The 22,732-nt window shown below is 33.5% G+C and overlaps 1 protein-coding gene across 1 annotated transcript; it reads right to left on the bottom strand.

Moving 5' to 3' along the window:
• Positions 1–7,781: 7,781 nt before the first annotated feature.
• Positions 7,782–11,792, bottom strand: LOC149788750 (galectin-4-like). Its single transcript, XM_089975768.1, has 5 exons — positions 11,779–11,792; positions 10,497–10,583; positions 9,832–9,914; positions 8,887–9,091; positions 7,782–8,437 (listed from the first exon to the last, which is right to left on the bottom strand). Exons 2-5 carry the CDS (start codon positions 10,518–10,520, stop codon positions 8,324–8,326), a joined length of 426 nt encoding a protein of 141 aa, XP_089831894.1. The 5' UTR covers positions 10,521–10,583; positions 11,779–11,792; the 3' UTR covers positions 7,782–8,323.
• Positions 11,793–22,732: the final 10,940 nt, after the last annotated feature.

Raw genomic sequence — 22,732 nt, 5'->3', positions numbered from 1 at the left:
TTTCTGCCTTAACCACTAAACCGAATTTACCTTTTTGCAATAGTATATGGTCTATCAAAGATTTTGATTTGCCATCGGTTGAGAAAGAAGTAAAATCTGGCCCTTCACAAATGGATTGACTATTAACAGATATTAAATGCCTATCGCTCAGAAACTTTTCCAGAATAGTGCCTCTAGCGTTTGATGTTAGACAATTTGCTTTGGAGCTAAACAGTGAACTTAGCTGACCACTGAAGTCTCCGGCAAGTACGGGAATGCCTTGTTTGCATAAAATATCAAACTGATCCTTTAGTTCTTCTATTGTTTCGGAGTACCTTTCAATAGGAAAATTGGTTGATGGCAAAAGTGCCCCGAATATAAAATATTTAAGTCTTTCGTTACATTTTACCTCTATCCCTAAAACTCTGTCACTGCCAGCGCTCGACAAGGAATTAACGCGGAATGATTTCCTATAAAGGATTGCTATTCCCCCGAACCCAGTATGCCTTAGCCTTTCTTCGAAATTACTGCTAGCCTTTTGTCAGGGCGTGCGAATGATTTAAAATCTGGATGTATATTATCTAGGAAATTGAGCTGCTCCGGGAGAAGCCAATACTCAGTAAGTACAGCAACATCTACCTCATTTAGCAAAGAATACAAGTAAGGTGACCCGTACATGACTCCTTTTACGTTCCACGTCAACAAACGAAATGTATGACTAGACATTAGTTGACTTAACGAAAAATAGATTTTCAACACAAGTATTGCAAAGACTATATAGCAATTTACCATAATATACGTATTTTACTTACTGCTCCTTTATTTATTTACGCCAGTACTGCTTGGTGTCCTTATCACCATAATCGTCATACCATTCTCTTGCCCATACAAAATTTGGCCAAAAACCTTCCTCTAAAACTTTCTCAAAGTCTAACTTATCTACCGTGATTAAAACAGTAACTTGATGCCAAAAACCTTGTTGGCGTTGAATAGGTATAGGAAAATGTTAATGTCTTTGTGTATGAACTAAATTCGATGATGAAAATTACATATTATTATATATTACATACGACCATTACAGACCACGTTAAATGGATGACAACTAATGGAGAAGGTTTGTGGTACAATCATACGACGAATATGGCTTATAATGATCACGTGTGAATAGTGTTAAATGTTTGCGTATGGTCTGGTGCACAATTTCATCAAATGCTTATAAATCACCTTAGCTAACAGTATAATTTGTAATTCAAATACAATCTCATGAACATGTTATTATACCTTTTAATTGTACAATCCTTTAATGTCCGCATTGTTTTGCTTTGTTATGGAATGGATGACGAACGATTCAGGCCATTTCCTTTTTTCTAAAGACAAACGAGCAACCAAACCAAATATTTCTTCTTCGACTTCTTGCCGGAATCATCGCTGATTATTATTATTATTATTATTATTATTATTATTATTATTATTATTATTTACATCTAAGCAGCCTCATGCTTACATATATATATTGTTTGTAATTCAATACAATCTTATTAAAAGGTTATTCAGCCTTTTTAATTGTACAATCCGTCCATGTCCATATTCATTTATTTTTGAATGGAATAGATGACGAATGAATAAGGCCATTTCCTTTTCCTAAAGAGAAACAAATAGGCAAGCCAAGTATGTTTTTCTTCTTCTCACAACCATCGTTTTTATTATCATTATTTACTTCTGTACAACTTTAGCCCTTGCTTATCTAGAGTGCTCATCTATACTAACATTTCTGATCGATAATATCATCACTCATGTACAAATATGTTTTACTGATTATTATGAAGCGACTACCAAAATTTAATTCCTTTTACAAAATAGATAAATTAAAGTCCAATCAGGTGACATACTTGGTATTTTATTTCCTGTGGAACGCGTCCATGCCAAGGCATACAACCAAACCAGCATGTATCTTTACCATGCATTCAGTTCGAAATTACAAATAAACAGTATATATAAAGTGGCAAGGTAAGCCCATGTTATCCTGGGCCTGACATATATAAAACGGCAAGGCATGCCAATGTAATCCTAGACCTTACATATATATATATATAGCTTGCCCTTACATATATAAAAGGGCAAGTTAGACCCATATTGTATAATTTTGCCTGACATATAAAGGGGCAAGGTATGACCTTGTTAAGAGGTTAGCAAAATCGTGCCAAATAATACAAATTAAAGATAGAAATTAATGATCTTATTTTTTGTATGTGGGACATGTATTTATTCATAGACACGAAAATAAGGGAATAAAGCCTCAACACCTGCAAAGCAAAATCTATAAACTTAAGATAATCGACCTTCCGAATTGATAGAATGTTAAATATTTCTTCTTATACGATATTACCACTTGAATATTTCATGATAGTGATACATCTGCAAGGGTATTGCTTTGTATATTTGATTTAATTTATATTTGATTGAATTTAATTGTTTGTAAATTTTAAAATCTTTCTAAATTTTTTAATTTCATTATATGTCAAAATAATGTAATTTTGTTTACTAGAAATTTGATATTTTCCAGAAATTAGTTTGATCTTTATTCTGAAATTCAAACATCGGAATATTATTGACTGTGGAATACAAAAGATCTGTAGAAGACACACGCCATACTGACTACAGAATACATCATCGCCTTTCATTTTGGATTCTTCATCTGATCTCGAGCTTCAATTCATAAGAACGATTCATTAATAGGACTTAGAAAATTTGATTCGTGGATTAATTTTGGATTGTCTTTGGATTTGATTCTTAAAACCGTAGTTCTTATTTATTTATTTTTTCTTCTTCTTTTTCACATCTTTTCCAGAGAAACAAATTATTTGTTAAATGTTTCAAAGCTTGATGTTTACACTATTTCTTTCGTTACTGTTTATTCGAACCTAAACACGTGCCATAAGAGTATTTGAACGGTATATCTCTTCAAACACACACACACACACACACACACACACACACACACAGAGCTAGTCATGAAATCCAAAAGAAATAAAGCAATAAAAATTAATCTCATAAAGCTGTAAACATTTATTTTGATTGTACAATGAATGTCTCATGCACGTGTTTAAAACTAGGAATACAACTCATCTACCATGCAAGTTTTGTACATACAAAGATGTCAGGAACAGAACTGTACTTTGAAGCAAACAGAATCAGTACGTCTTATTTCCTTACTTTCTCTGTAGAGTTAATGTAGTGCCACTTAATATAAACAAATCAATAAATAATCTAATTAAAAAAATTAAAATAAATAATAACAAAACTTATTATTAATAATGTAATTAAGTCTTGCAGATTTTGATGTTTGGCCTAGTTGTCATCATCCAGACTAATGATGTAGCAAACTAATTGGGATTTTCCACAGGCGGTCAATACCAACTATTTTACAATATCTTCCGTATGTGACTGCACTACAAACTAGAGAGGACTGTTCTTGAACTGTGACCTTATTTTGTTTCAGCAGAAAATATCTTACATACAGTTTGGGTGCCTACTGGCATTGCACACCCACCCCCGAATCTCATGGACTTAATACGCCACTTTGCTCATTGAATCAAATGCAATTGGAAGTTTTGAGTAATATAACAATATCCAATATTTGACAAAGTAACATTCCCCTTACACACTCACGGAAGATGATTGGTATTTGATAATACATTTTGGTCATAATATTTGACTAAATATATGGGCAGTCATGTACAACGTGGTAGCAATAAAGATGTAAAATTGATCAAGGGATGATTGCAGATGAGGTAGTGTGTAATATACCATATTTGCAAATTATTTGTTGCCCTCACCCCTAGTAGGAGAGGGTTTATAGTTTTCTCTTATTATTTGGCAACACTAGGGTTGTCATACATTTCCTCATATCGATTTCGATGTACAATGTATCAATGAATCCATTGAAGAAGGAATGTTTTGGCAATTATAATCCAATTGTATTATCTTTTCTTAATCATTTTCCACACTGAAAATCCTACACAATATTACAGCGGACAATCCGTTAATATTCCTATTTGTTCCTAAAACATGACCTGCTTATATAGTCTAGAAAAAAACATCCTGTAATGGTAATTACGCAACTACTTCATTATAAATATAATGAGAGAGCAGGTACAACTTTTTGTGCTGGCTTCAACGCCAAATTGAATACTTTATTGGCTATGCCATGCAAACGAATTGGGAACTAGGTGCATTTCCCAAAGACACATCGAGGCATCCAACTCAGGCTGGCATGGACAGGTTTCGAACCCGCTAACCTTGGAATACGTATCCGACGCTCAACCACCTTTACCATTTTGAACATATTATCAAACTTTAAGCTTGATGCTGTACAACCATAAAATCTTTGCCTTACACTGGCCTATTTTCGAGACCAATTAAGTTCCTTTTTTTCTCTTAGGTCATACATATGTAGCCGATGTAACGTGTGATTTGGTTTGATTTCACTTGTTCTTCTTTACCTAATTTACTTTTTTTAAATTCTGGAGATGTGGACCTTCTATTAGCTAAAGTCTGGATTCTTACAAACTTGTCTTTCTTATTTTATTTTTTGAATTTTTGTTATTAGCTATAGTTAGCTCTATTTATTGCCCATGTAACATAATTGTAAGTATGGTTTACGGTTTAAGCTTATTTGATATTTTCTTGTCTGTAATACTGCATTTGATTTTTCTACATTATTTCAAATTTTCTTGCTAATTTCACTCGATTGTAATATTTTCTTTTTTGCTTTTAGAGCATATATTGGTGTATTTCTTGTATTCATTTAACCGCCAGTCCATCTCTAAGTCTCATTGACCTTCACCTTACCGTATATACCATATTAATGTAATTATTGTAGACACTTCACCTACATTTCGTAAAATGCTCGTCCCGTTCTAAATACCAATGATAATCGTATTGCTGTAATTTTATCTTACAACGCTTTCACTAGAGCAGTGAGGGTTCCCTTTACGATTTTCATTTTGTTTTAATGGTAATTTTTATCGGTTACGTGTCTCTCAACTGAGAAACAGAACTATCGGATTCGCGGTGCCCGAAACGTTAGCATGCCAGACGTTCCAGTCAAACGTTCGAGGGTTTAAAACCTAACAAGACCAGTTAGTGTTGTCCGGGCAAGAGACTTTAGTCCAATTATCTCGGCACTATATATCATTTCAGGTGTTGATATTCCTCCGAAGCACAACAAAACATATCGGATGATGGTACGTTATGTGGTGCATATTTCAGTTCATCAGACGTCGAATTGAAATTTACGTTGGTCCCTTCCTAACATACTCACACGATCATTACCCAATGTAGAATCTAGGTTACTGGTAATTACTGGTAGGTATGACAGACCAGACATTTAACCCGTGATACAGATGATTAGTGCATCCTTTTCGCATATCAGCAGCACATCGGTAGCGTGTAAGTTTGGCGAGCCCTGTTCAAAACATAAGGCATCGGCTATTTTATTTAAACACTCCGCCCTCGGAGAAGAGGACGTAACCTGCATTTTTGCATGAGACAAAGATGTTGCTTATTCAAATTATGTTTTATTTTATAAAGAACAGAAACTGTTGATTTTGTGTTACATTAGGTTTCACATTAAAACATAAGACGAAAATGAAAGTGATAAAATCTGTATGTAATTAGTACAAACAGCTGAGACAAAATGAAGGGTAAAATGCAGATATAGTTAGAGGAGCAAAAGGAACACGTTCATGTATATAGACTGATAGATTAAAGGATAGTTACTTCGAGGAATACAATATAGCTAGATGTTTCAAAAGAAATTCATCCGATTGAGTTATTGTTGTCTCCTTAAACAAGCTTACTTGTCTGTTCAACTACCTAAAAAATTATAAAGCTAGAAAGCTTGTGACGACATATTGATGCTAACATCAGAGTGATCTGAAAACTTTTGTTTTCTCAATATACTTCACAATTATCAACTAGTCACCTGACATCATCTTGCATTTTCATAATCGTTGGTAAGACGAGATAAAGGAATGATTCGAGAACTTATTTTACGCATTTTATTATTTGACAAACATTTATAATGTATTGCTCTCATGGAATTGGTTCATAAATGATATAAACGCCACTCTCGGGGGATCAATATGCAGCATGTCGATCAATAAATTGTGTTAAGCATGAATCCTGTTGTAGTACCCCCACCTTTTTCTACTTACGATTTGAATATGTTTTTCTACAGTGTTGAGATGTTGAAATATTTTGAAAATCTTTTAATCCTGTAGGAAGAGGAATAATATAGATGTTCCAGATTGGGCCAAATTCCATTGTATCATGTTCTGACAAAAATATGTTTAAATTAAGAGGAATTTCATATATTTAAAAATATTTCACATCGATTTGGTCAGCAGTACACTGGTTTGTTTAAATGAAAAATATATCTACTATTTACGTTTCTATGAAATCCATATTACGAAGTTTTGCTGTTAAAATGAATAATTGGCGAACTACTTAAGCGTTTGAAACTACGTCGTTAAACAATATGAAAATAAAATTAGAAACTGCTTTAGTTACTCCTAATGGGACAAGAGTAATTCGACAATGAATGCCAAAAAGTCATCATTGAATCAAAGTAATGAATATAATAAAAGTTATATTCCATCGCATGGGTCAGGAGGGCTCGAATAATAATTGAATGGGATTGCTGTCTGCAAATTGGTGTACGTAAAAAAAGGTTCGTTAAGTTCGATGAGTTGGCAATTTTAAAGCAAAAATGATGCCAATCGTTTTCTGTGGTTTTCATAGCAATTGCAAAATATTATTATGTTCATATCTTGTTTATTGCCAATTGTTTGATCTACGTTATTTATATATTCCTCAATGATTCAAATGTAATTTACACCCACATACAGAAATATTTAAATGCAAGGTTACCTTGAAACTGTAAGACTTTTATTTTGGAGTGTTTCAACCCTTTTTTCTGTAATATTTTATAGGTGTGAAAGGGATATGTTTGGATAAAAGTGATAAAGCATTATAAACGCCTCGTACATGTATGTACCGATCCAGTCTGTAGCCACACCGATATCCATCGTTTGTGAATCGCTAGGTCTTTAGACATCAACAACCCCAGCAGTGGCCTTCCAAACATATTGTACACGGTGTCTTGCCATCAATACAATCATTAGTCATCATCGGCAACGAATGCTATTAATGACCAGAACGATTTATTTTCTTCCGTTATTCTGAACATAAATCGCTTTAATATTTGCTTCAATTACAGCTCCATAATTTAAATCAATTTATCAAACTTTTGCTCGAAGTATTACAATAAGCAACACCATACAGATAAGATCGAGATTTGCTATATTGTTAGAATAAATTACCCTGTTGAGACGAAATATAATCAGCTCATAAATATAGATAGGAAACATTGCTGAAAAAGTAAGTTTTTATTCCCTTCCTTTAAGTGGGAATATTATGAAACTCAATGTCTTTTCATTCAGTTGTGATTACCTTTTCAACTAACAGCTGAGTGAAAATACACTACTCGTGGTCCATACGTTACAACCGTTTAAGAAAATGTTATTATTTACTTTTCCCTTGGGGTCCTTGGAAGAGGGTGCAAAGTGTCAGATGTGCAGTAATTGAAGTTAGATTAATAACATTATTTCCACAAGATAGGTAATAGGCAAATGAGAGAAACATACATGAATGTAATGTTGAATAGAAAATGTAAATGGATAAACAGAGAGAAATACAAAATCCATAATTAAGGTTAAAATACAAAGTAAGTATGGAACAAACTGAAGAAACAAGCTTTAATTTTGCGATACAGATAGATTTTAATACAATAAAGAAAGCAAAACTACAATTATAGTCATAAAGTTTACAGCCAGTTTAGCTTCAAAGGATCATTTCTTCCATGACAAAGATAGGTAAATATGTTTTCATCTGCACTTTCAAACGTGTTTATTAACATGAGTAGCATAATTTGCAAGTTAAAATATTGCAACAGAGTGTTAACCTAGATTTTCGTACATCTCGAAGAGAAAAGTAAGGTAAAAGTCCTTGCTTTCTTGAACTGTTGTTCATATAAATCATGTTCATTTTCCATTTTTCTTCATAATCTCAAAGATATAATCCACTCATGTATTGTTCGGCTTTGCACACATTCTTTGTCCTTTTCTTGATTTCAACATTCAAGCTAATATCTTTATCAAAGAAATATTATAGATAAAACTGTATTCAGTGAGCAAGATCTGATTAAAATAGAGAGATTAATACAGCGTGTTTGGTAAAACCTGCAAGTAGCGTGAAGGTAAATCAGCCATTATTTAGAGAATTACATGACTTGAACCTCTGCAAGGAATACATCACCCTCAACAGCAAGCGTATCCACAAATTGTATAGGTAATTGGTGAAGAAACCGAGTGATTTCTATACCATTTACCTCAACCTGCAAAAAATGACATTTTCAAATAGTTATTCAGGTACAATCCATTAAACACCTAGAACAGGGTTGTACTGTCTAAAACACAAATTGATATCCAAACAGATATATACACAATAACAACAAAACACGAACCTTTGATTTCACAAAAGACGGGATTGAAGCACAGAAACATATTAAAGCTCTAAAGTAATATTAAATGCAACTCTTCGTAAAAGTGTTCATTGTATGCTTGTGTATTGTACGATTACATAAATATTGTTTTTACTTCTTAGAAAATGATAGAGAAATATTTTTAAGTTAGTATAAACGATTATGTGATATTAAAGGTGATCGAAATTAAGTTTTCTCCAGTTTATGTAGGATGAAATTCTAACCATAATTAATACAATTTAGGAGAAGAGGTTGTTTGTTTACAAAGAAGAAATTTAGAATTTTGCAAACATGTATATTACCGTGTACATGTCGTTATCCACTAGGAACTCAATGGTGAACTGCTCTGTTTCAGAGAAAGGGAAGTTAGAAATTCTATTTTCTGAACCCCATTCACCGTACTTCTTGAAGTTGGTGACGATAACACGAATCCCGAAACGGACATCAAAATGGAATGCGATATTTTCCGGAGAAGAAAGTTTCCCCTTTTGGAAATTAAAGGTGAACCTGAAAAATCAAATTTCAAAGGAAAACATTCCTCTTAGAAACAAAATTCATATAAGTATCTTAAAAAAATATTACAGCTGAAATGTTAAAGTTCATGTAGATTTTAGGTTCGTTCAGTCCAGACGTCCATGCAAATCTCTTGCCCATTTTGTGCTGAACGCATTGTCGTCATATATATTGACAAATTTGAACTGTGTCTCCTTCATTATATTGTAAGGTATTTACCTCATTAGTCTTAGAGTTTGCCACTGTAGACTGTGAAAATGCAAAGATAAGCACGTAATACTTCACATCAACATAAGAAATATTTCAAAACGTTATGTTAAACTTTGTCACAACAGTAGTATTTGTAAATTGGTTGACGCTGTTTTAAGCTTCCCTCAGAATATTGGCATTGTTTATAACAGTAGAGTAATTTATTATTTGCTGTCTGATGACACCATCTTATTTGTTTTTCAACGTTGTAGTATACATTTTCTATCGTTGTTTTAAAATAGACATCCAAAAGACATTTGAATAATAATGTCTCAAATCAGACATGATATTACTACCATTATGTGTTGCCTCTGCTAATTTAACTACTGCAAGCTTTTTGTATAAATTTAATTTAGATCTTGGGACCTTTGGTAAATATATAACTTTTTAAATCAATCTCTTCATACGGTAAGTATCAAATGCTAATTGTTAATTGTTAGAATGGCTCCCAATATATTTGGGACTTTAGTCTGCTCTTCATCTACCTTTTGACTCCTGCGATTGCTCGTGCTTTGATTACGAACTTTTTCTGGTCCTTCAGGTTCACGTCAATTTTGAAAGGAACTGGCTGTAATGATAAATCAAACACGTTTTGTGACAGGAGGTATAAAATACCTGGCATTACGTACCGCGGTATATTCACTGATGTACTGTAAATTGTGATGTTCTTAAGATACGTTTCGATTCATGCTTCAATTATACCGCTAATTTTATTCGAAGTGCATATACCTGAATACCTAAGCCTCCTAATTAGGACCACAAGTAAATTGACGTACATAATTACCTGTCTTTCTTCTGTTTTATACAAATTTAGCTATTCAGATTTTTAGAAACAGCCCTGTTAGCAGTCGGCTTTGTATAACATTGATAATTGTGACTGCTTTTGTCGAATAAAAGAACGTACTCTAGACGGTCAATATCGCGTCAAGGGGAAGAACTTCTAGAAAACTCTAATTTGTGAATATGGTAATATGATTTATCTGCCATACAGAAAAAAGAAATGTTTTCATTAAATGATGCGCTTCGAAAAATAAAAATTATTTAATAGGTAATAAAGCTGGTTCATTGTAACAAAAGTTTGGAACGTGGTAAAGTGCTGTACACCCTTTCAAACGACCCTGTGTCTAACATTATATTGATTTTAACTTACCGGATCGATGTAGATCTTAGACATTTTCAGTGGATGGAATTCCTTTTGTCCTTTTAATGGTAAACAAGTCTCTAAAGAGAAATTAAACTGAAATATACTGAAAGAAATGTCATCTTTTTTCTTTTATGCCTCGTTCCGTTATTCGTCTTTTGTTGCATTTAAAATATGGCTCTAAACATTTGCAGATGTTCCCATTTATATATCAGTTGAACCAATAATTGAGGCCTTGAACAGACGAGACCTATTTTTTGTTCATATGAGGAATATATTGTTCTAATTCCTGATTACGTTTAACACTTTGCTCCAATCTATGTATGTAAATGAAGCGAGACACATCATATTTTGAAAGATTGTAATGTATTGCATATGTAACCGACATCCTTGGCTTCAAAATCGAAATGATGGGAAGCCTTGCATCAACTTGTGATGTATATTTATTGAAATATTATTAACTTTTTACAACTAAAAAATATAAGTAGATCGAATTTTGGAGTCTTGTTTAAATGATGAATCTGACTTGATTGGCGAGAATTTTGATTTAATCTCGCTGAGGCACATTGCTTTAGTTAACGTTTGCAGCGGATGTCAATAATAATTGCATTCCTTAGATACGCTTCACATAGTGTAACGTAGTGAAACGTTTGTTTTCGCTTATGAAATGATAACAATGAAACGTACAGTACAGATATGTGAGATAGAGATATACCACAACCACTGTGAGAATGAGTGCATGGCGTACTCGGCCGTTGACGTAAATATGCGATCTGGATGGAATTGGTTGTACCCAAGTAGGTGAACACTATTTGATTGTATTATTATCAAGTTACATTTTGTTATATGTGTAAATCATTTACATGCCTAGAAGCAATCAAAACTGTGATTGGCATGTGCCTCAGGATTCCTGTTCCAGTATTTAAGGTCATAGTTAGGAACGCAATTGTATTTAACGAAATTTTTTACAACTGAGAATTGAATACTCTTGCATAGAGAAAATGGATTCTACAATTTCTGTATTAATTACTAAAAAGAAAGAGATGAATATATATATATATATATATATATATATATATATATATATATATATATATATAACTGCCTGATTCAATTTAAAAGTTGCATTCAAAAACTATTATTGCAGAAACAATTAAGGTGTAAAAGAATGAACCCAATATACTTGCGATTTAAAATATATGATAATATTCTACATATATCATCAATGGTTCCAATATCTTATGGTAGTTTAAAGAAATAAAAATTCAAATATAACAAACAATCTACTCACCAAACTTGAGCCGTATTTAGCAACACTTTGCTCGTTTAATCGATGTTTCTCATTTATATACCTGTGGCTGCACAACACCCACTCAAATAGGTGGACGTGTACTTCTTTTGGAATGTTTGACCTCAACTCCCACTTATGCGATTTTAAATAATAAACAGGATGTACTTTTATTCTTGTCGAATGTACTTTCACGTCATATACAAGATGTACTTTTCATTCTTTTAAATGTTTAGAAATCTTTGGCATGCATTTGAATATTTTTGTTTTCAAAACTTGCAATAATTTTAAGGGTTTCAAATAGAGTCGTGATGTATGCATTGGTGCATGTATTGCTCGGCTTATGTAAGGTATTGCAGATGTTTCTAGTTAATTGCATTTCGAATTCGTCATCGCCTTTCGTCAATAAGTATCTAATAATGTTTATTTACAAATTCATAGTGTCAAAGACTTGCAAATATATGTTTCAAATAAGGTAATTGAATGCTAAATGGTTCTCATGAGTTAAAACAACCAATCGATAACAGGCCATTATAGTCTTTACAAAATTTAATTTCTTTGCAGTTTTCTTAAAATGTAGTATGCCCAGTCATTTGTTGTTTTTATCGAAAAAAGGTTACCACGATCAGTGACAGCTATTGCAGAATGAATATAGTACATCATATAAGTACAAATGCACAGCATATAATGAAGTTTGCACAGCATATAAGTACAAATGCACAGCATATAATGAAGTTTGCAAATCATAAGTACAGATGCACAGCATATAATGCAGTTTGCACATCATATAAGTACAAAAGCACAGCATATAATGAAGTTTGCACATCATATAAGTACAAAAGCACAGCATGTAAAGAAGTTTGCCCATCGTATAAGTACAAAAGCACAGCATATAATAAATATTCTCATCTGAAGACAGCTCTTGCGTTCCATACAAAATGATATCAGTTTGGCTTTTATGAGAAACACAATTACTGGACAGGAGGACACGAAGTCTAGCATATTTCAGATATCAATGTCAGTTTGTTGAAATCCAGTTAACTGTAATTGCTACAAAGAGAAACCTGTTGATATGTGATTCTGCAGCTGTTCCCCTGTAGCTGTGCAGGGTCACCTGGATGTGGACTTTTCAGAATTAGATTTTGAAAACATTTTAGCACAATTAAGCAAAAACAATTGGGGAAGACATATATATATATATATATATATATATATATATATATATATATATATATATATATATATATATATATACATATATATATGATATTTATATATATGACCCAATTAGATGTTCTGCCACACTTTGTAACACTTTGTACTTGAACATGCTATCTTATAACAATTCCAAGTACAAGAAATTCACAATATTCTGTCTATATCATTATTGGCTATGTATGTATATATGTAAATGTGCTGTAGCTGTGCATGGGAAACACTATATGTATGTATGTATGTATGTATGTATGTATGTATGAATGTATGTATGTATTTATGTATGTATGTATGGATGTACTTGTGTTTATGCATGTATGTATGTATGTATGTATGACTGACTGACTGACTGACTTTATTTCCTCTAAAAAAGAGATTACATCAGAATAAACAAATTCATGATAATACAAGATCATAAAATAACACAGAAAATTGACAAAAATGCAATAGTAATACTGTGTCAGCTACCGTGTTGACAAAACGAAATATCTCAATGCCTGCAATTATGCAAATCTGCAGTCATTTGGCGGAGCAAAGCACTAATCTTTTAACAGTTGCTTGATGATGATAATATTTCGAAAAGTTAATACGTCTATAGTGTTATGTGCTTAACATTAAGTTCGAGATAGTAACGAAAATGAAATGAAAAACTTATAACAGTGTAATTCTATATGTAGTTTTTTTTCTTCATATGACGCATGTATTTATGCATATATATACTTGTTTGCGCGTATGCGTGCGTGCATGCATTTATCTATGACTGACTGTCTAAATGACTTAGTTACCTCTTCAAAAAGAGTATATCAGGTTGCTAAGATACATATTATACATATCATAAGATTATGAGACACATCATAGACGAGAACGCAATCATAATATATAAATCGTCAACTAATGCATTTACAAAATGAGATATATAAATGCGGAAAACCATATAGAAATCTCTTGGAAATAAACATAAACAAATACATAAACACACACACAAACAGCTGTCATACAACAAAATTTGCCGATTTGACAAGAAGACTTTGGCCTTTAATTGTTTATATTTAATGTTAATTTACTACTTACTTTTAATATCATGTTAGGGCATGTTAGTTGATAGTAGGGCACACAATTAATTGTAGAATGAAGCTATGCTGTTTGCGGTCACCAACATGAGCCTATCTGATACGTCATCGTCAATAGACGACATGCAGTCAACCCTGTTTCCAAGAAGTGTCTCCAACAATATATCGTCTTCTTGATTGAATAAGCTAACCCCGTCTCTCACTTCTAAAGAGTCAATCACTCTCTCAAAGAAAACGTTTCGTTCCTCAAGCAGCATTTCGCAGCCTAAAATAAGATGCTTCGCTCTGTCGTCAGTCTCTTTTCCACAGAGTTTGCATACCATAACTTTACCAACAGGCATGATATATAGTTTCATTACTTCAGAGAGAGGCCATAACATGGATGGAAATTTACGCCCAAGAAACCATATATTACTTGGTTTTAAGTCCAAATGAATGTTTCTGAAGTGAATTAAATCACCCCTTAGTTCCATATTTGCTTTCCAGGTAGTTTCTTCATGGTTTTGAATAATATCAATAATATGTCGATTCCAGGTGAGATTTTCTTCAGTTTGTACTCTTTCTGCATAGTCTAAAAGAACACTTCCCATACCATATTTTTTAGTTATTCTGTCAATATCAGGTATAAATCCCGTCTGTTTTAGCGGGTTGTTCAGATACTGACATAGGCGCATAATGAAAATCTTTTTCCAGATAAAATTCCAATCGCCCTTACACAATCGGTTGAAAAAGAGCAATTTCATCCTATCTATGTATGCTTCCATTGACCAGAGTCCTAAGGTACTACTCGTTGCCTCCGTAGGCGAATATTTATCGAAAGCTTGCATACGTCGCGCTGCATATCTCTGGCATAACTCAAGTTCTTCTATATTCGAGTTTGTGATACCTGACCATAGTTCACATCCATATAGGACCGAAGGTAGACTAATTCTTTTCCAAATCTTCAGACTTGTTAGAGGGTTCATTCCTCCATCTCTGATACCAATAAAATATAAAGAGTTTAACAAGTGTTTGCCTTTATCACATGCTTCTTTTATCGCGTCGTTTGGTTTTAAGTTGTATTTTAGAGGTATGCCGGCATACTTCTTACTTTTGACTGCCGGAATTGGAGATTTGTCGAGCATAAAAGAAGGTATACCAGTCGTTCTTTTGTTAGTAAACAAGATGGTGCAACTTTTATCTGCATTATATCTTAATCTCCACCTTTTCGCATAGTCGTAAATTGTATCAAGCAGCTGTTGCATTGAATGATGCTAGTTAGACATTACAGTTGTGTCATCTGCTAATAAGACACAAGGCAGGTGGAGATCGACAAGATTTAGACCTCGCAAAGTGTGATCTAATTCCGTGATCAAATCATCTATCATTACAAGAAAGAACCATGCAGACAAGATACGGCCCTGTCCTACACCCTGCCTAATATCGACGCGTTTGGACAGCTTGCCCGCATATAAAACAGAGCTTGTTACTCTCTCAAACGAATCTTTCATGATGTGCCACCACGTCTTCCCTTTGATGCCAAGTCTGTACAACTTGTAGAATAACCCGTTATGCCAAACTGTGTTGAAGGCTTTAGCATTATCAAGAAATGTAGCATAGACAGGAGTATTTTATACTACCGCAATTATTTCTAAAACCCTGTTGCAATGGATTTGGAAAAGAAATCTGCTTAGAAAATATAAGTAGTCTACTATATATAATTTGTTCTAGAACTTTCTGAAGCACTGGAATTATAGTTATATCGCGGTAATTATTCATATCTAATTTGTTCTTTCCCCCTCCTTTGAATATTGGTATAACCAAACCTTGTTTAAAGTGGCACGGGTACTTCTCGGCCTCGTACACTTTTGTGAATATAATTTCAAGTAATTGTACACTGCTTGGAGGATCCGCAAACAGTAAATGCTCAGCAACAATACCGTCGTGGCCACATACCTTATCTTTATTGAGAGAGCTACTTGCACTACTGATTTCTTCTCTAGTGGGGATTTTATCAACAAGTTCATCAAAGTGTGAATAGGTTTCTTTAGTTTGTTTTCTGACCTCTGCTAAGACCTTCTGGTAATGATTTTCATCGTACAGATAAGTATTGTCAGGCACTGATAAACTGGATTTGCCCATAACTCTCTAATAAAGTTGTGATCGCGTACAATTTTTCCGTTTGATTCGATTTCGTGAATGCAATCGCGTTTATTTCTTTTATTCCGTATAAACTTACAGAAAGTAGAAATATCGAGCTCTGCAGCCTTTTCAAGCTCACTAAATTGTTCTCTATCGTATATTTCTTTAGCTTTCAATAATTCTTTTGCAAACAATTTCTTCGCTTTCTTATAGTTCGCATATGATATATATTCCCAGCCTCTTGGCCTACCATTAGAAATCTATGCCCTGCGTTTCAGCCGCATTTCCGTGTGAAACTTTTTTACGTTTAATAGTTTCCAATAGGGGTTAGCGTAGGGGCAAAACCTCTTTATGGGGAGAAACCTAGAAGCTGCTTCATGTAAAATCTTTACCGTGTCTTGAATAATAATTTCAATATCGACATTCGTCGCTAGCTCTGCTTTATGCATTTGCGCTAACAATTCATTGCGTGTTGCTTCCTTATATCTATTTATTTGTTCTGCTGAGGCCTTCTTCCAATTTATGGAATGAATGATATGCTCGTCAGCCATTGTTGCCTTATGTCCTAAGGGTTCAACTCTGTTTTTACAGGAAGATGATCTGAAATGTTCAAAGGATGATCATCTATTATTTCTGCCTTAACCACTAAACCGAATTTACCTTTTTGCAATAGTATATGGTCTATCAAAGATTTTGATTTGCCATCGGTTGAGAAAGAAGTAAAATCTGGCCCTTCACAAATGGATTGACTATTAACAGATATTAAATGCCTATCGCTCAGAAACTTTTCCAGAATAGTGCCTCTAGCGTTTGATGTTAGACAATTTGCTTTGGAGCTAAACAGTGAACTTAGCTGACCACTGAAGTCTCCGGCAAGTACGGGAATGCCTTGTTTGCATAAAATATCAAACTGATCCTTTAGTTCTTCTATTGTTTCGGAGTACCTTTCAATAGGAAAATTGGTTGATGGCAAAAGTGCCCCGAATATAAAATATTTAAGTCTTTCGTTACATTTTACCTCTATCCCTAAAACTCTGTCACTGCCAGCGCTCGACAAGGAATTAACGCGGAATGATTTCCTATAAAGGATTGCTATTCCCCCGAACCCAGTATGCCTTAGCCTTTCTTCGAAATTACTGCTAGCCTTTTGTCAGGGCGTGCGAATGATTTAAAATCTGGATGTATATTATCTAGGAAATTGAGCTGCTCCGGGAGAAGCCAATACTCAGTAAGTACAGCAACATCTACCTCATTTAGCAAAGAATACAAGTAAGGTGACCCGTACATGACTCCTTTTACGTTCCACGTCAACAAACGAAATGTATGACTAGACATTAGTTGACTTAACGAAAAATAGATTTTCAACACAAGTATTGCAAAGACTATATAGCAATTTACCATAATATACGTATTTTACTTACTGCTCCTTTATTTATTTACGCCAGTACTGCTTGGTGTCCTTATCACCATAATCGTCATACCATTCTCTTGCCCATACAAAATTTGGCCAAAAACCTTCCTCTAAAACTTTCTCAAAGTCTAACTTATCTACCGTGATTAAAACAGTAACTTGATGCCAAAAACCTTGTTGGCGTTGAATAGGTATAGGAAAATGTTAATGTCTTTGTGTATGAACTAAATTCGATGATGAAAATTACATATTATTATATATTACATACGACCATTACAGACCACGTTAAATGGATGACAACTAATGGAGAAGGTTTGTGGTACAATCATACGACGAATATGGCTTATAATGATCACGTGTGAATAGTGTTAAATGTTTGCGTATGGTCTGGTGCACAATTTCATCAAATGCTTATAAATCACCTTAGCTAACAGTATAATTTGTAATTCAAATACAATCTCATGAACATGTTATTATACCTTTTAATTGTACAATCCTTTAATGTCCGCATTGTTTTGCTTTGTTATGGAATGGATGACGAACGATTCAGGCCATTTCCTTTTTTCTAAAGACAAACGAGCAACCAAACCAAATATTTCTTCTTCGACTTCTTGCCGGAATCATCGCTGATTATTATTATTATTATTATTATTATTATTATTATTATTTACATCTAAGCAGCCTCATGCTTACATATATATATTGTTTGTAATTCAATACAATCTTATTAAAAGGTTATTCAGCCTTTTTAATTGTACAATCCGTCCATGTCCATATTCATTTATTTTTGAATGGAATAGATGACGAATGAATAAGGCCATTTCCTTTTCCTAAAGAGAAACAAATAGGCAAGCCAAGTATGTTTTTCTTCTTCTCACAACCATCGTTTTTATTATCATTATTTACTTCTGTACAACTTTAGCCCTTGTTTATCTAGAGTGCTCATCTATACTAACATTTCTGATCGATAATATCATCACTCATGTACAAATATGTTTTACTGATTATTATGAAGCGACTACCAAAATTTAATTCCTTTTACAAAATAGATAAATTAAAGTCCAATCAGGTGACATACTTGGTATTTTATTTCCTGTGGAACGCGTCCATGCCAAGGCATACAACCAAACCAGCATGTATCTTTACCATGCATTCAGTTCGAAATTACAAATAAACAGTATATATAAAGTGGCAAGGTAAGCCCATGTTATCCTGGGCCTGACATATATAAAACGGCAAGGCATGCCAATGTAATCCTAGACCTTACATATATATATATATAGCTTGCCCTTACATATATAAAAGGGCAAGTTAGACCCATATTGTATAATTTTGCCTGACATATAAAGGGGCAAGGTATGACCTTGTTAAGAGGTTAGCAAAATCGTGCCAAATAATACAAATTAAAGATAGAAATTAATGATCTTATTTTTTGTATGTGGGACATGTATTTATTCATAGACACGAAAATAAGGGAATAAAGCCTCAACACCTGCAAAGCAAAATCTATAAACTTAAGATAATCGACCTTCCGAATTGATAGAATGTTAAATATTTCTTCTTATACGATATTACCACTTGAATATTTCATGATAGTGATACATCTGCAAGGGTATTGCTTTGTATATTTGATTTAATTTATATTTGATTGAATTTAATTGTTTGTAAATTTTAAAATCTTTCTAAATTTTTTAATTTCATTATATGTCAAAATAATGTAATTTTGTTTACTAGAAATTTGATATTTTCCAGAAATTAGTTTGATCTTTATTCTGAAATTCAAACATCGGAATATTATTGACTGTGGAATACAAAAGATCTGTAGAAGACACACGCCATACTGACTACAGAATACATCATCGCCTTTCATTTTGGATTCTTCATCTGATCTCGAGCTTCAATTCATAAGAACGATTCATTAATAGGACTTAGAAAATTTGATTCGTGGATTAATTTTGGATTGTCTTTGGATTTGATTCTTAAAACCGTAGTTCTTATTTATTTATTTTTTCTTCTTCTTTTTCACATCTTTTCCAGAGAAACAAATTATTTGTTAAATGTTTCAAAGCTTGATGTTTACACTATTTCTTTCGTTACTGTTTATTCGAACCTAAACACGTGCCATAAGAGTATTTGAACGGTATATCTCTTCAAACACACACACACACACACACACACACACACACACACACACACAGAGCTAGTCATGAAATCCAAAAGAAATAAAGCAATAAAAATTAATCTCATAAAGCTGTAAACATTTATTTTGATTGTACAATGAATGTCTCATGCACGTGTTTAAAACTAGGAATACAACTCATCTACCATGCAAGTTTTGTACATACAAAGATGTCAGGAACAGAACTGTACTTTGAAGCAAACAGAATCAGTACGTCTTATTTCCTTACTTTCTCTGTAGAGTTAATGTAGTGCCACTTAATATAAACAAATCAATAAATAATCTAATTTAAAAAATTAAAATAAATAATAACAAAACTTATTATTAATAATGTAATTAAGTCTTGCAGATTTTGATGTTTGGCCTAGTTGTCATCATCCAGACTAATGATGTAGCAAACTAATTGGGATTTTCCACAGGCGGTCAATACCAACTATTTTACAATATCTTCCGTATGTGACTGCACTACAAACTAGAGAGGACTGTTCTTGAACTGTGACCTTATTTTGTTTCAGCAGAAAATATCTTACATACAGTTTGGGTGCCTACTGGCATTGCACACCCACCCCCGAATCTCATGGACTTAATACGCCACTTTGCTCATTGAATCAAATGCAATTGGAAGTTTTGAGTAATATAACAATATCCAATATTTGACAAAGTAACATTCCCCTTACACACTCACGGAAGATGATTGGTATTTGATAATACATTTTGGTCATAATATTTGACTAAATATATGGGCAGTCATGTACAACGTGGTAGCAATAAAGATGTAAAATTGATCAAGGGATGATTGCAGATGAGGTAGTGTGTAATATACCATATTTGCAAATTATTTGTTGCCCTCACCCCTAGTAGGAGAGGGTTTATAGTTTTCTCTTATTATTTGGCAACACTAGGGTTGTCATACATTTCCTCATATCGATTTCGATGTACAATGTATCAATGAATCCATTGAAGAAGGAATGTTTTGGCAATTATAATCCAATTGTATTATCTTTTCTTAATCATTTTCCACACTGAAAATCCTACACAATATTACAGCGGACAATCCGTTAATATTCCTATTTGTTCCTAAAACATGACCTGCTTATATAGTCTAGAAAAAAACATCCTGTAATGGTAATTACGCAACTACTTCATTATAAATATAATGAGAGAGCAGGTACAACTTTTTGTGCTGGCTTCAACGCCAAATTGAATACTTTATTGGCTATGCCATGCAAACGAATTGGGAACTAGGTGCATTTCCCAAAGACACATCGAGGCATCCAACTCAGGCTGGCATGGACAGGTTTCGAACCCGCTAACCTTGGAATACGTATCCGACGCTCAACCACCTTTACCATTTTGAACATATTATCAAACTTTAAGCTTGATGCTGTACAACCATAAAATCTTTGCCTTACACTGGCCTATTTTCGAGACCAATTAAGTTCCTTTTTTTCTCTTAGGTCATACATATGTAGCCGATGTAACGTGTGATTTGGTTTGATTTCACTTGTTCTTCTTTACCTAATTTACTTTTTTTAAATTCTGGAGATGTGGACCTTCTATTAGCTAAAGTCTGGATTCTTACAAACTTGTCTTTCTTATTTTATTTTTTGAATTTTTGTTATTAGCTATAGTTAGCTCTATTTATTGCCCATGTAACATAATTGTAAGTATGGTTTACGGTTTAAGCTTATTTGATATTTTCTTGTCTGTAATACTGCATTTGATTTTTCTACATTATTTCAAATTTTCTTGCTAATTTCACTCGATTGTAATATTTTCTTTTTTGCTTTTAGAGCATATATTGGTGTATTTCTTGTATTCATTTAACCGCCAGTCCATCTCTAAGTCTCATTGACCTTCACCTTACCGTATATACCATATTAATGTAATTATTGTAGACACTTCACCTACATTTCGTAAAATGCTCGTCCCGTTCTAAATACCAATGATAATCGTATTGCTGTAATTGTATCTTACAACGCTTTCACTAGAGCAGTGAGGGTTCCCTTTACGATTTTCATTTTGTTTTAATGGTAATTTTTATCGGTTACGTGTCTCTCAACTGAGAAACAGAACTATCGGATTCGCGGTGCCCGAAACGTTAGCATGCCAGACGTTCCAGTCAAACGTTCGAGGGTTTAAAACCTAACAAGACCAGTTAGTGTTGTCCGGGCAAGAGACTTTAGTCCAATTATCTCGGCACTATATATCATTTCAGGTGTTGATATTCCTCCGAAGCACAACAAAACATATCGGATGATGGTACGTTATGTGGTGTATATTTCAGTTCATCAGACGTCGAATTGAAATTTACGTTGGTCCCTTCCTAACATACTCACACGATCATTACCCAATGTAGAATCTAGGTTACTGGTAATTACTGGTAGGTATGACAGACCAGACATTTAACCCGTGATACAGATGATTAGTGCATCCTTTTCGCATATCAGCAGCACATCGGTAGCGTGTAAGTTTGGCGAGCCCTGTTCAAAACATAAGGCATCGGCTATTTTATTTAAACACTCCGCCCTCGGAGAAGAGGACGTAACCTGCATTTTTGCATGAGACAAAGATGCTGCTTATTCAAATTATGTTTTATTTTATAAAGAACAGAAACTGTTGATTTTGTGTTACATTAGGTTTCACATTAAAACATAAGACGAAAATGAAAGTGATAAAATCTGTATGTAATTAGTACAAACAGCTGAGACAAAATGAAGGGTAAAATGCAGATATAGTTAGAGGAGCAAAAGGAACACGTCCATGTATATAGACTGATAGATTAAAGGATAGTTACTTCGAGGAATACAATATAGCTAGATGTTTCAAAAGAAATTCATCCGATTGAGTTATTGTTGTCTCCTTAAACAAGCTTACTTGTCTGTTCAACTACCTAAAAAATTATAAAGCTAGAAAGCTTGTGACGACATATTGATGCTAACATCAGAGTGATCTGAAAAC

The sequence above is a fragment of the Sinohyriopsis cumingii genome, chromosome 11, assembly GCF_028554795.1.
Source record: "Sinohyriopsis cumingii isolate HCF-2022 chromosome 11, ASM2855479v2, whole genome shotgun sequence".
Taxonomy (NCBI): Eukaryota; Metazoa; Mollusca; class Bivalvia; order Unionida; family Unionidae; genus Sinohyriopsis; species Sinohyriopsis cumingii.
This window is presented reverse-complemented; position numbering and strand designations above follow the sequence as displayed.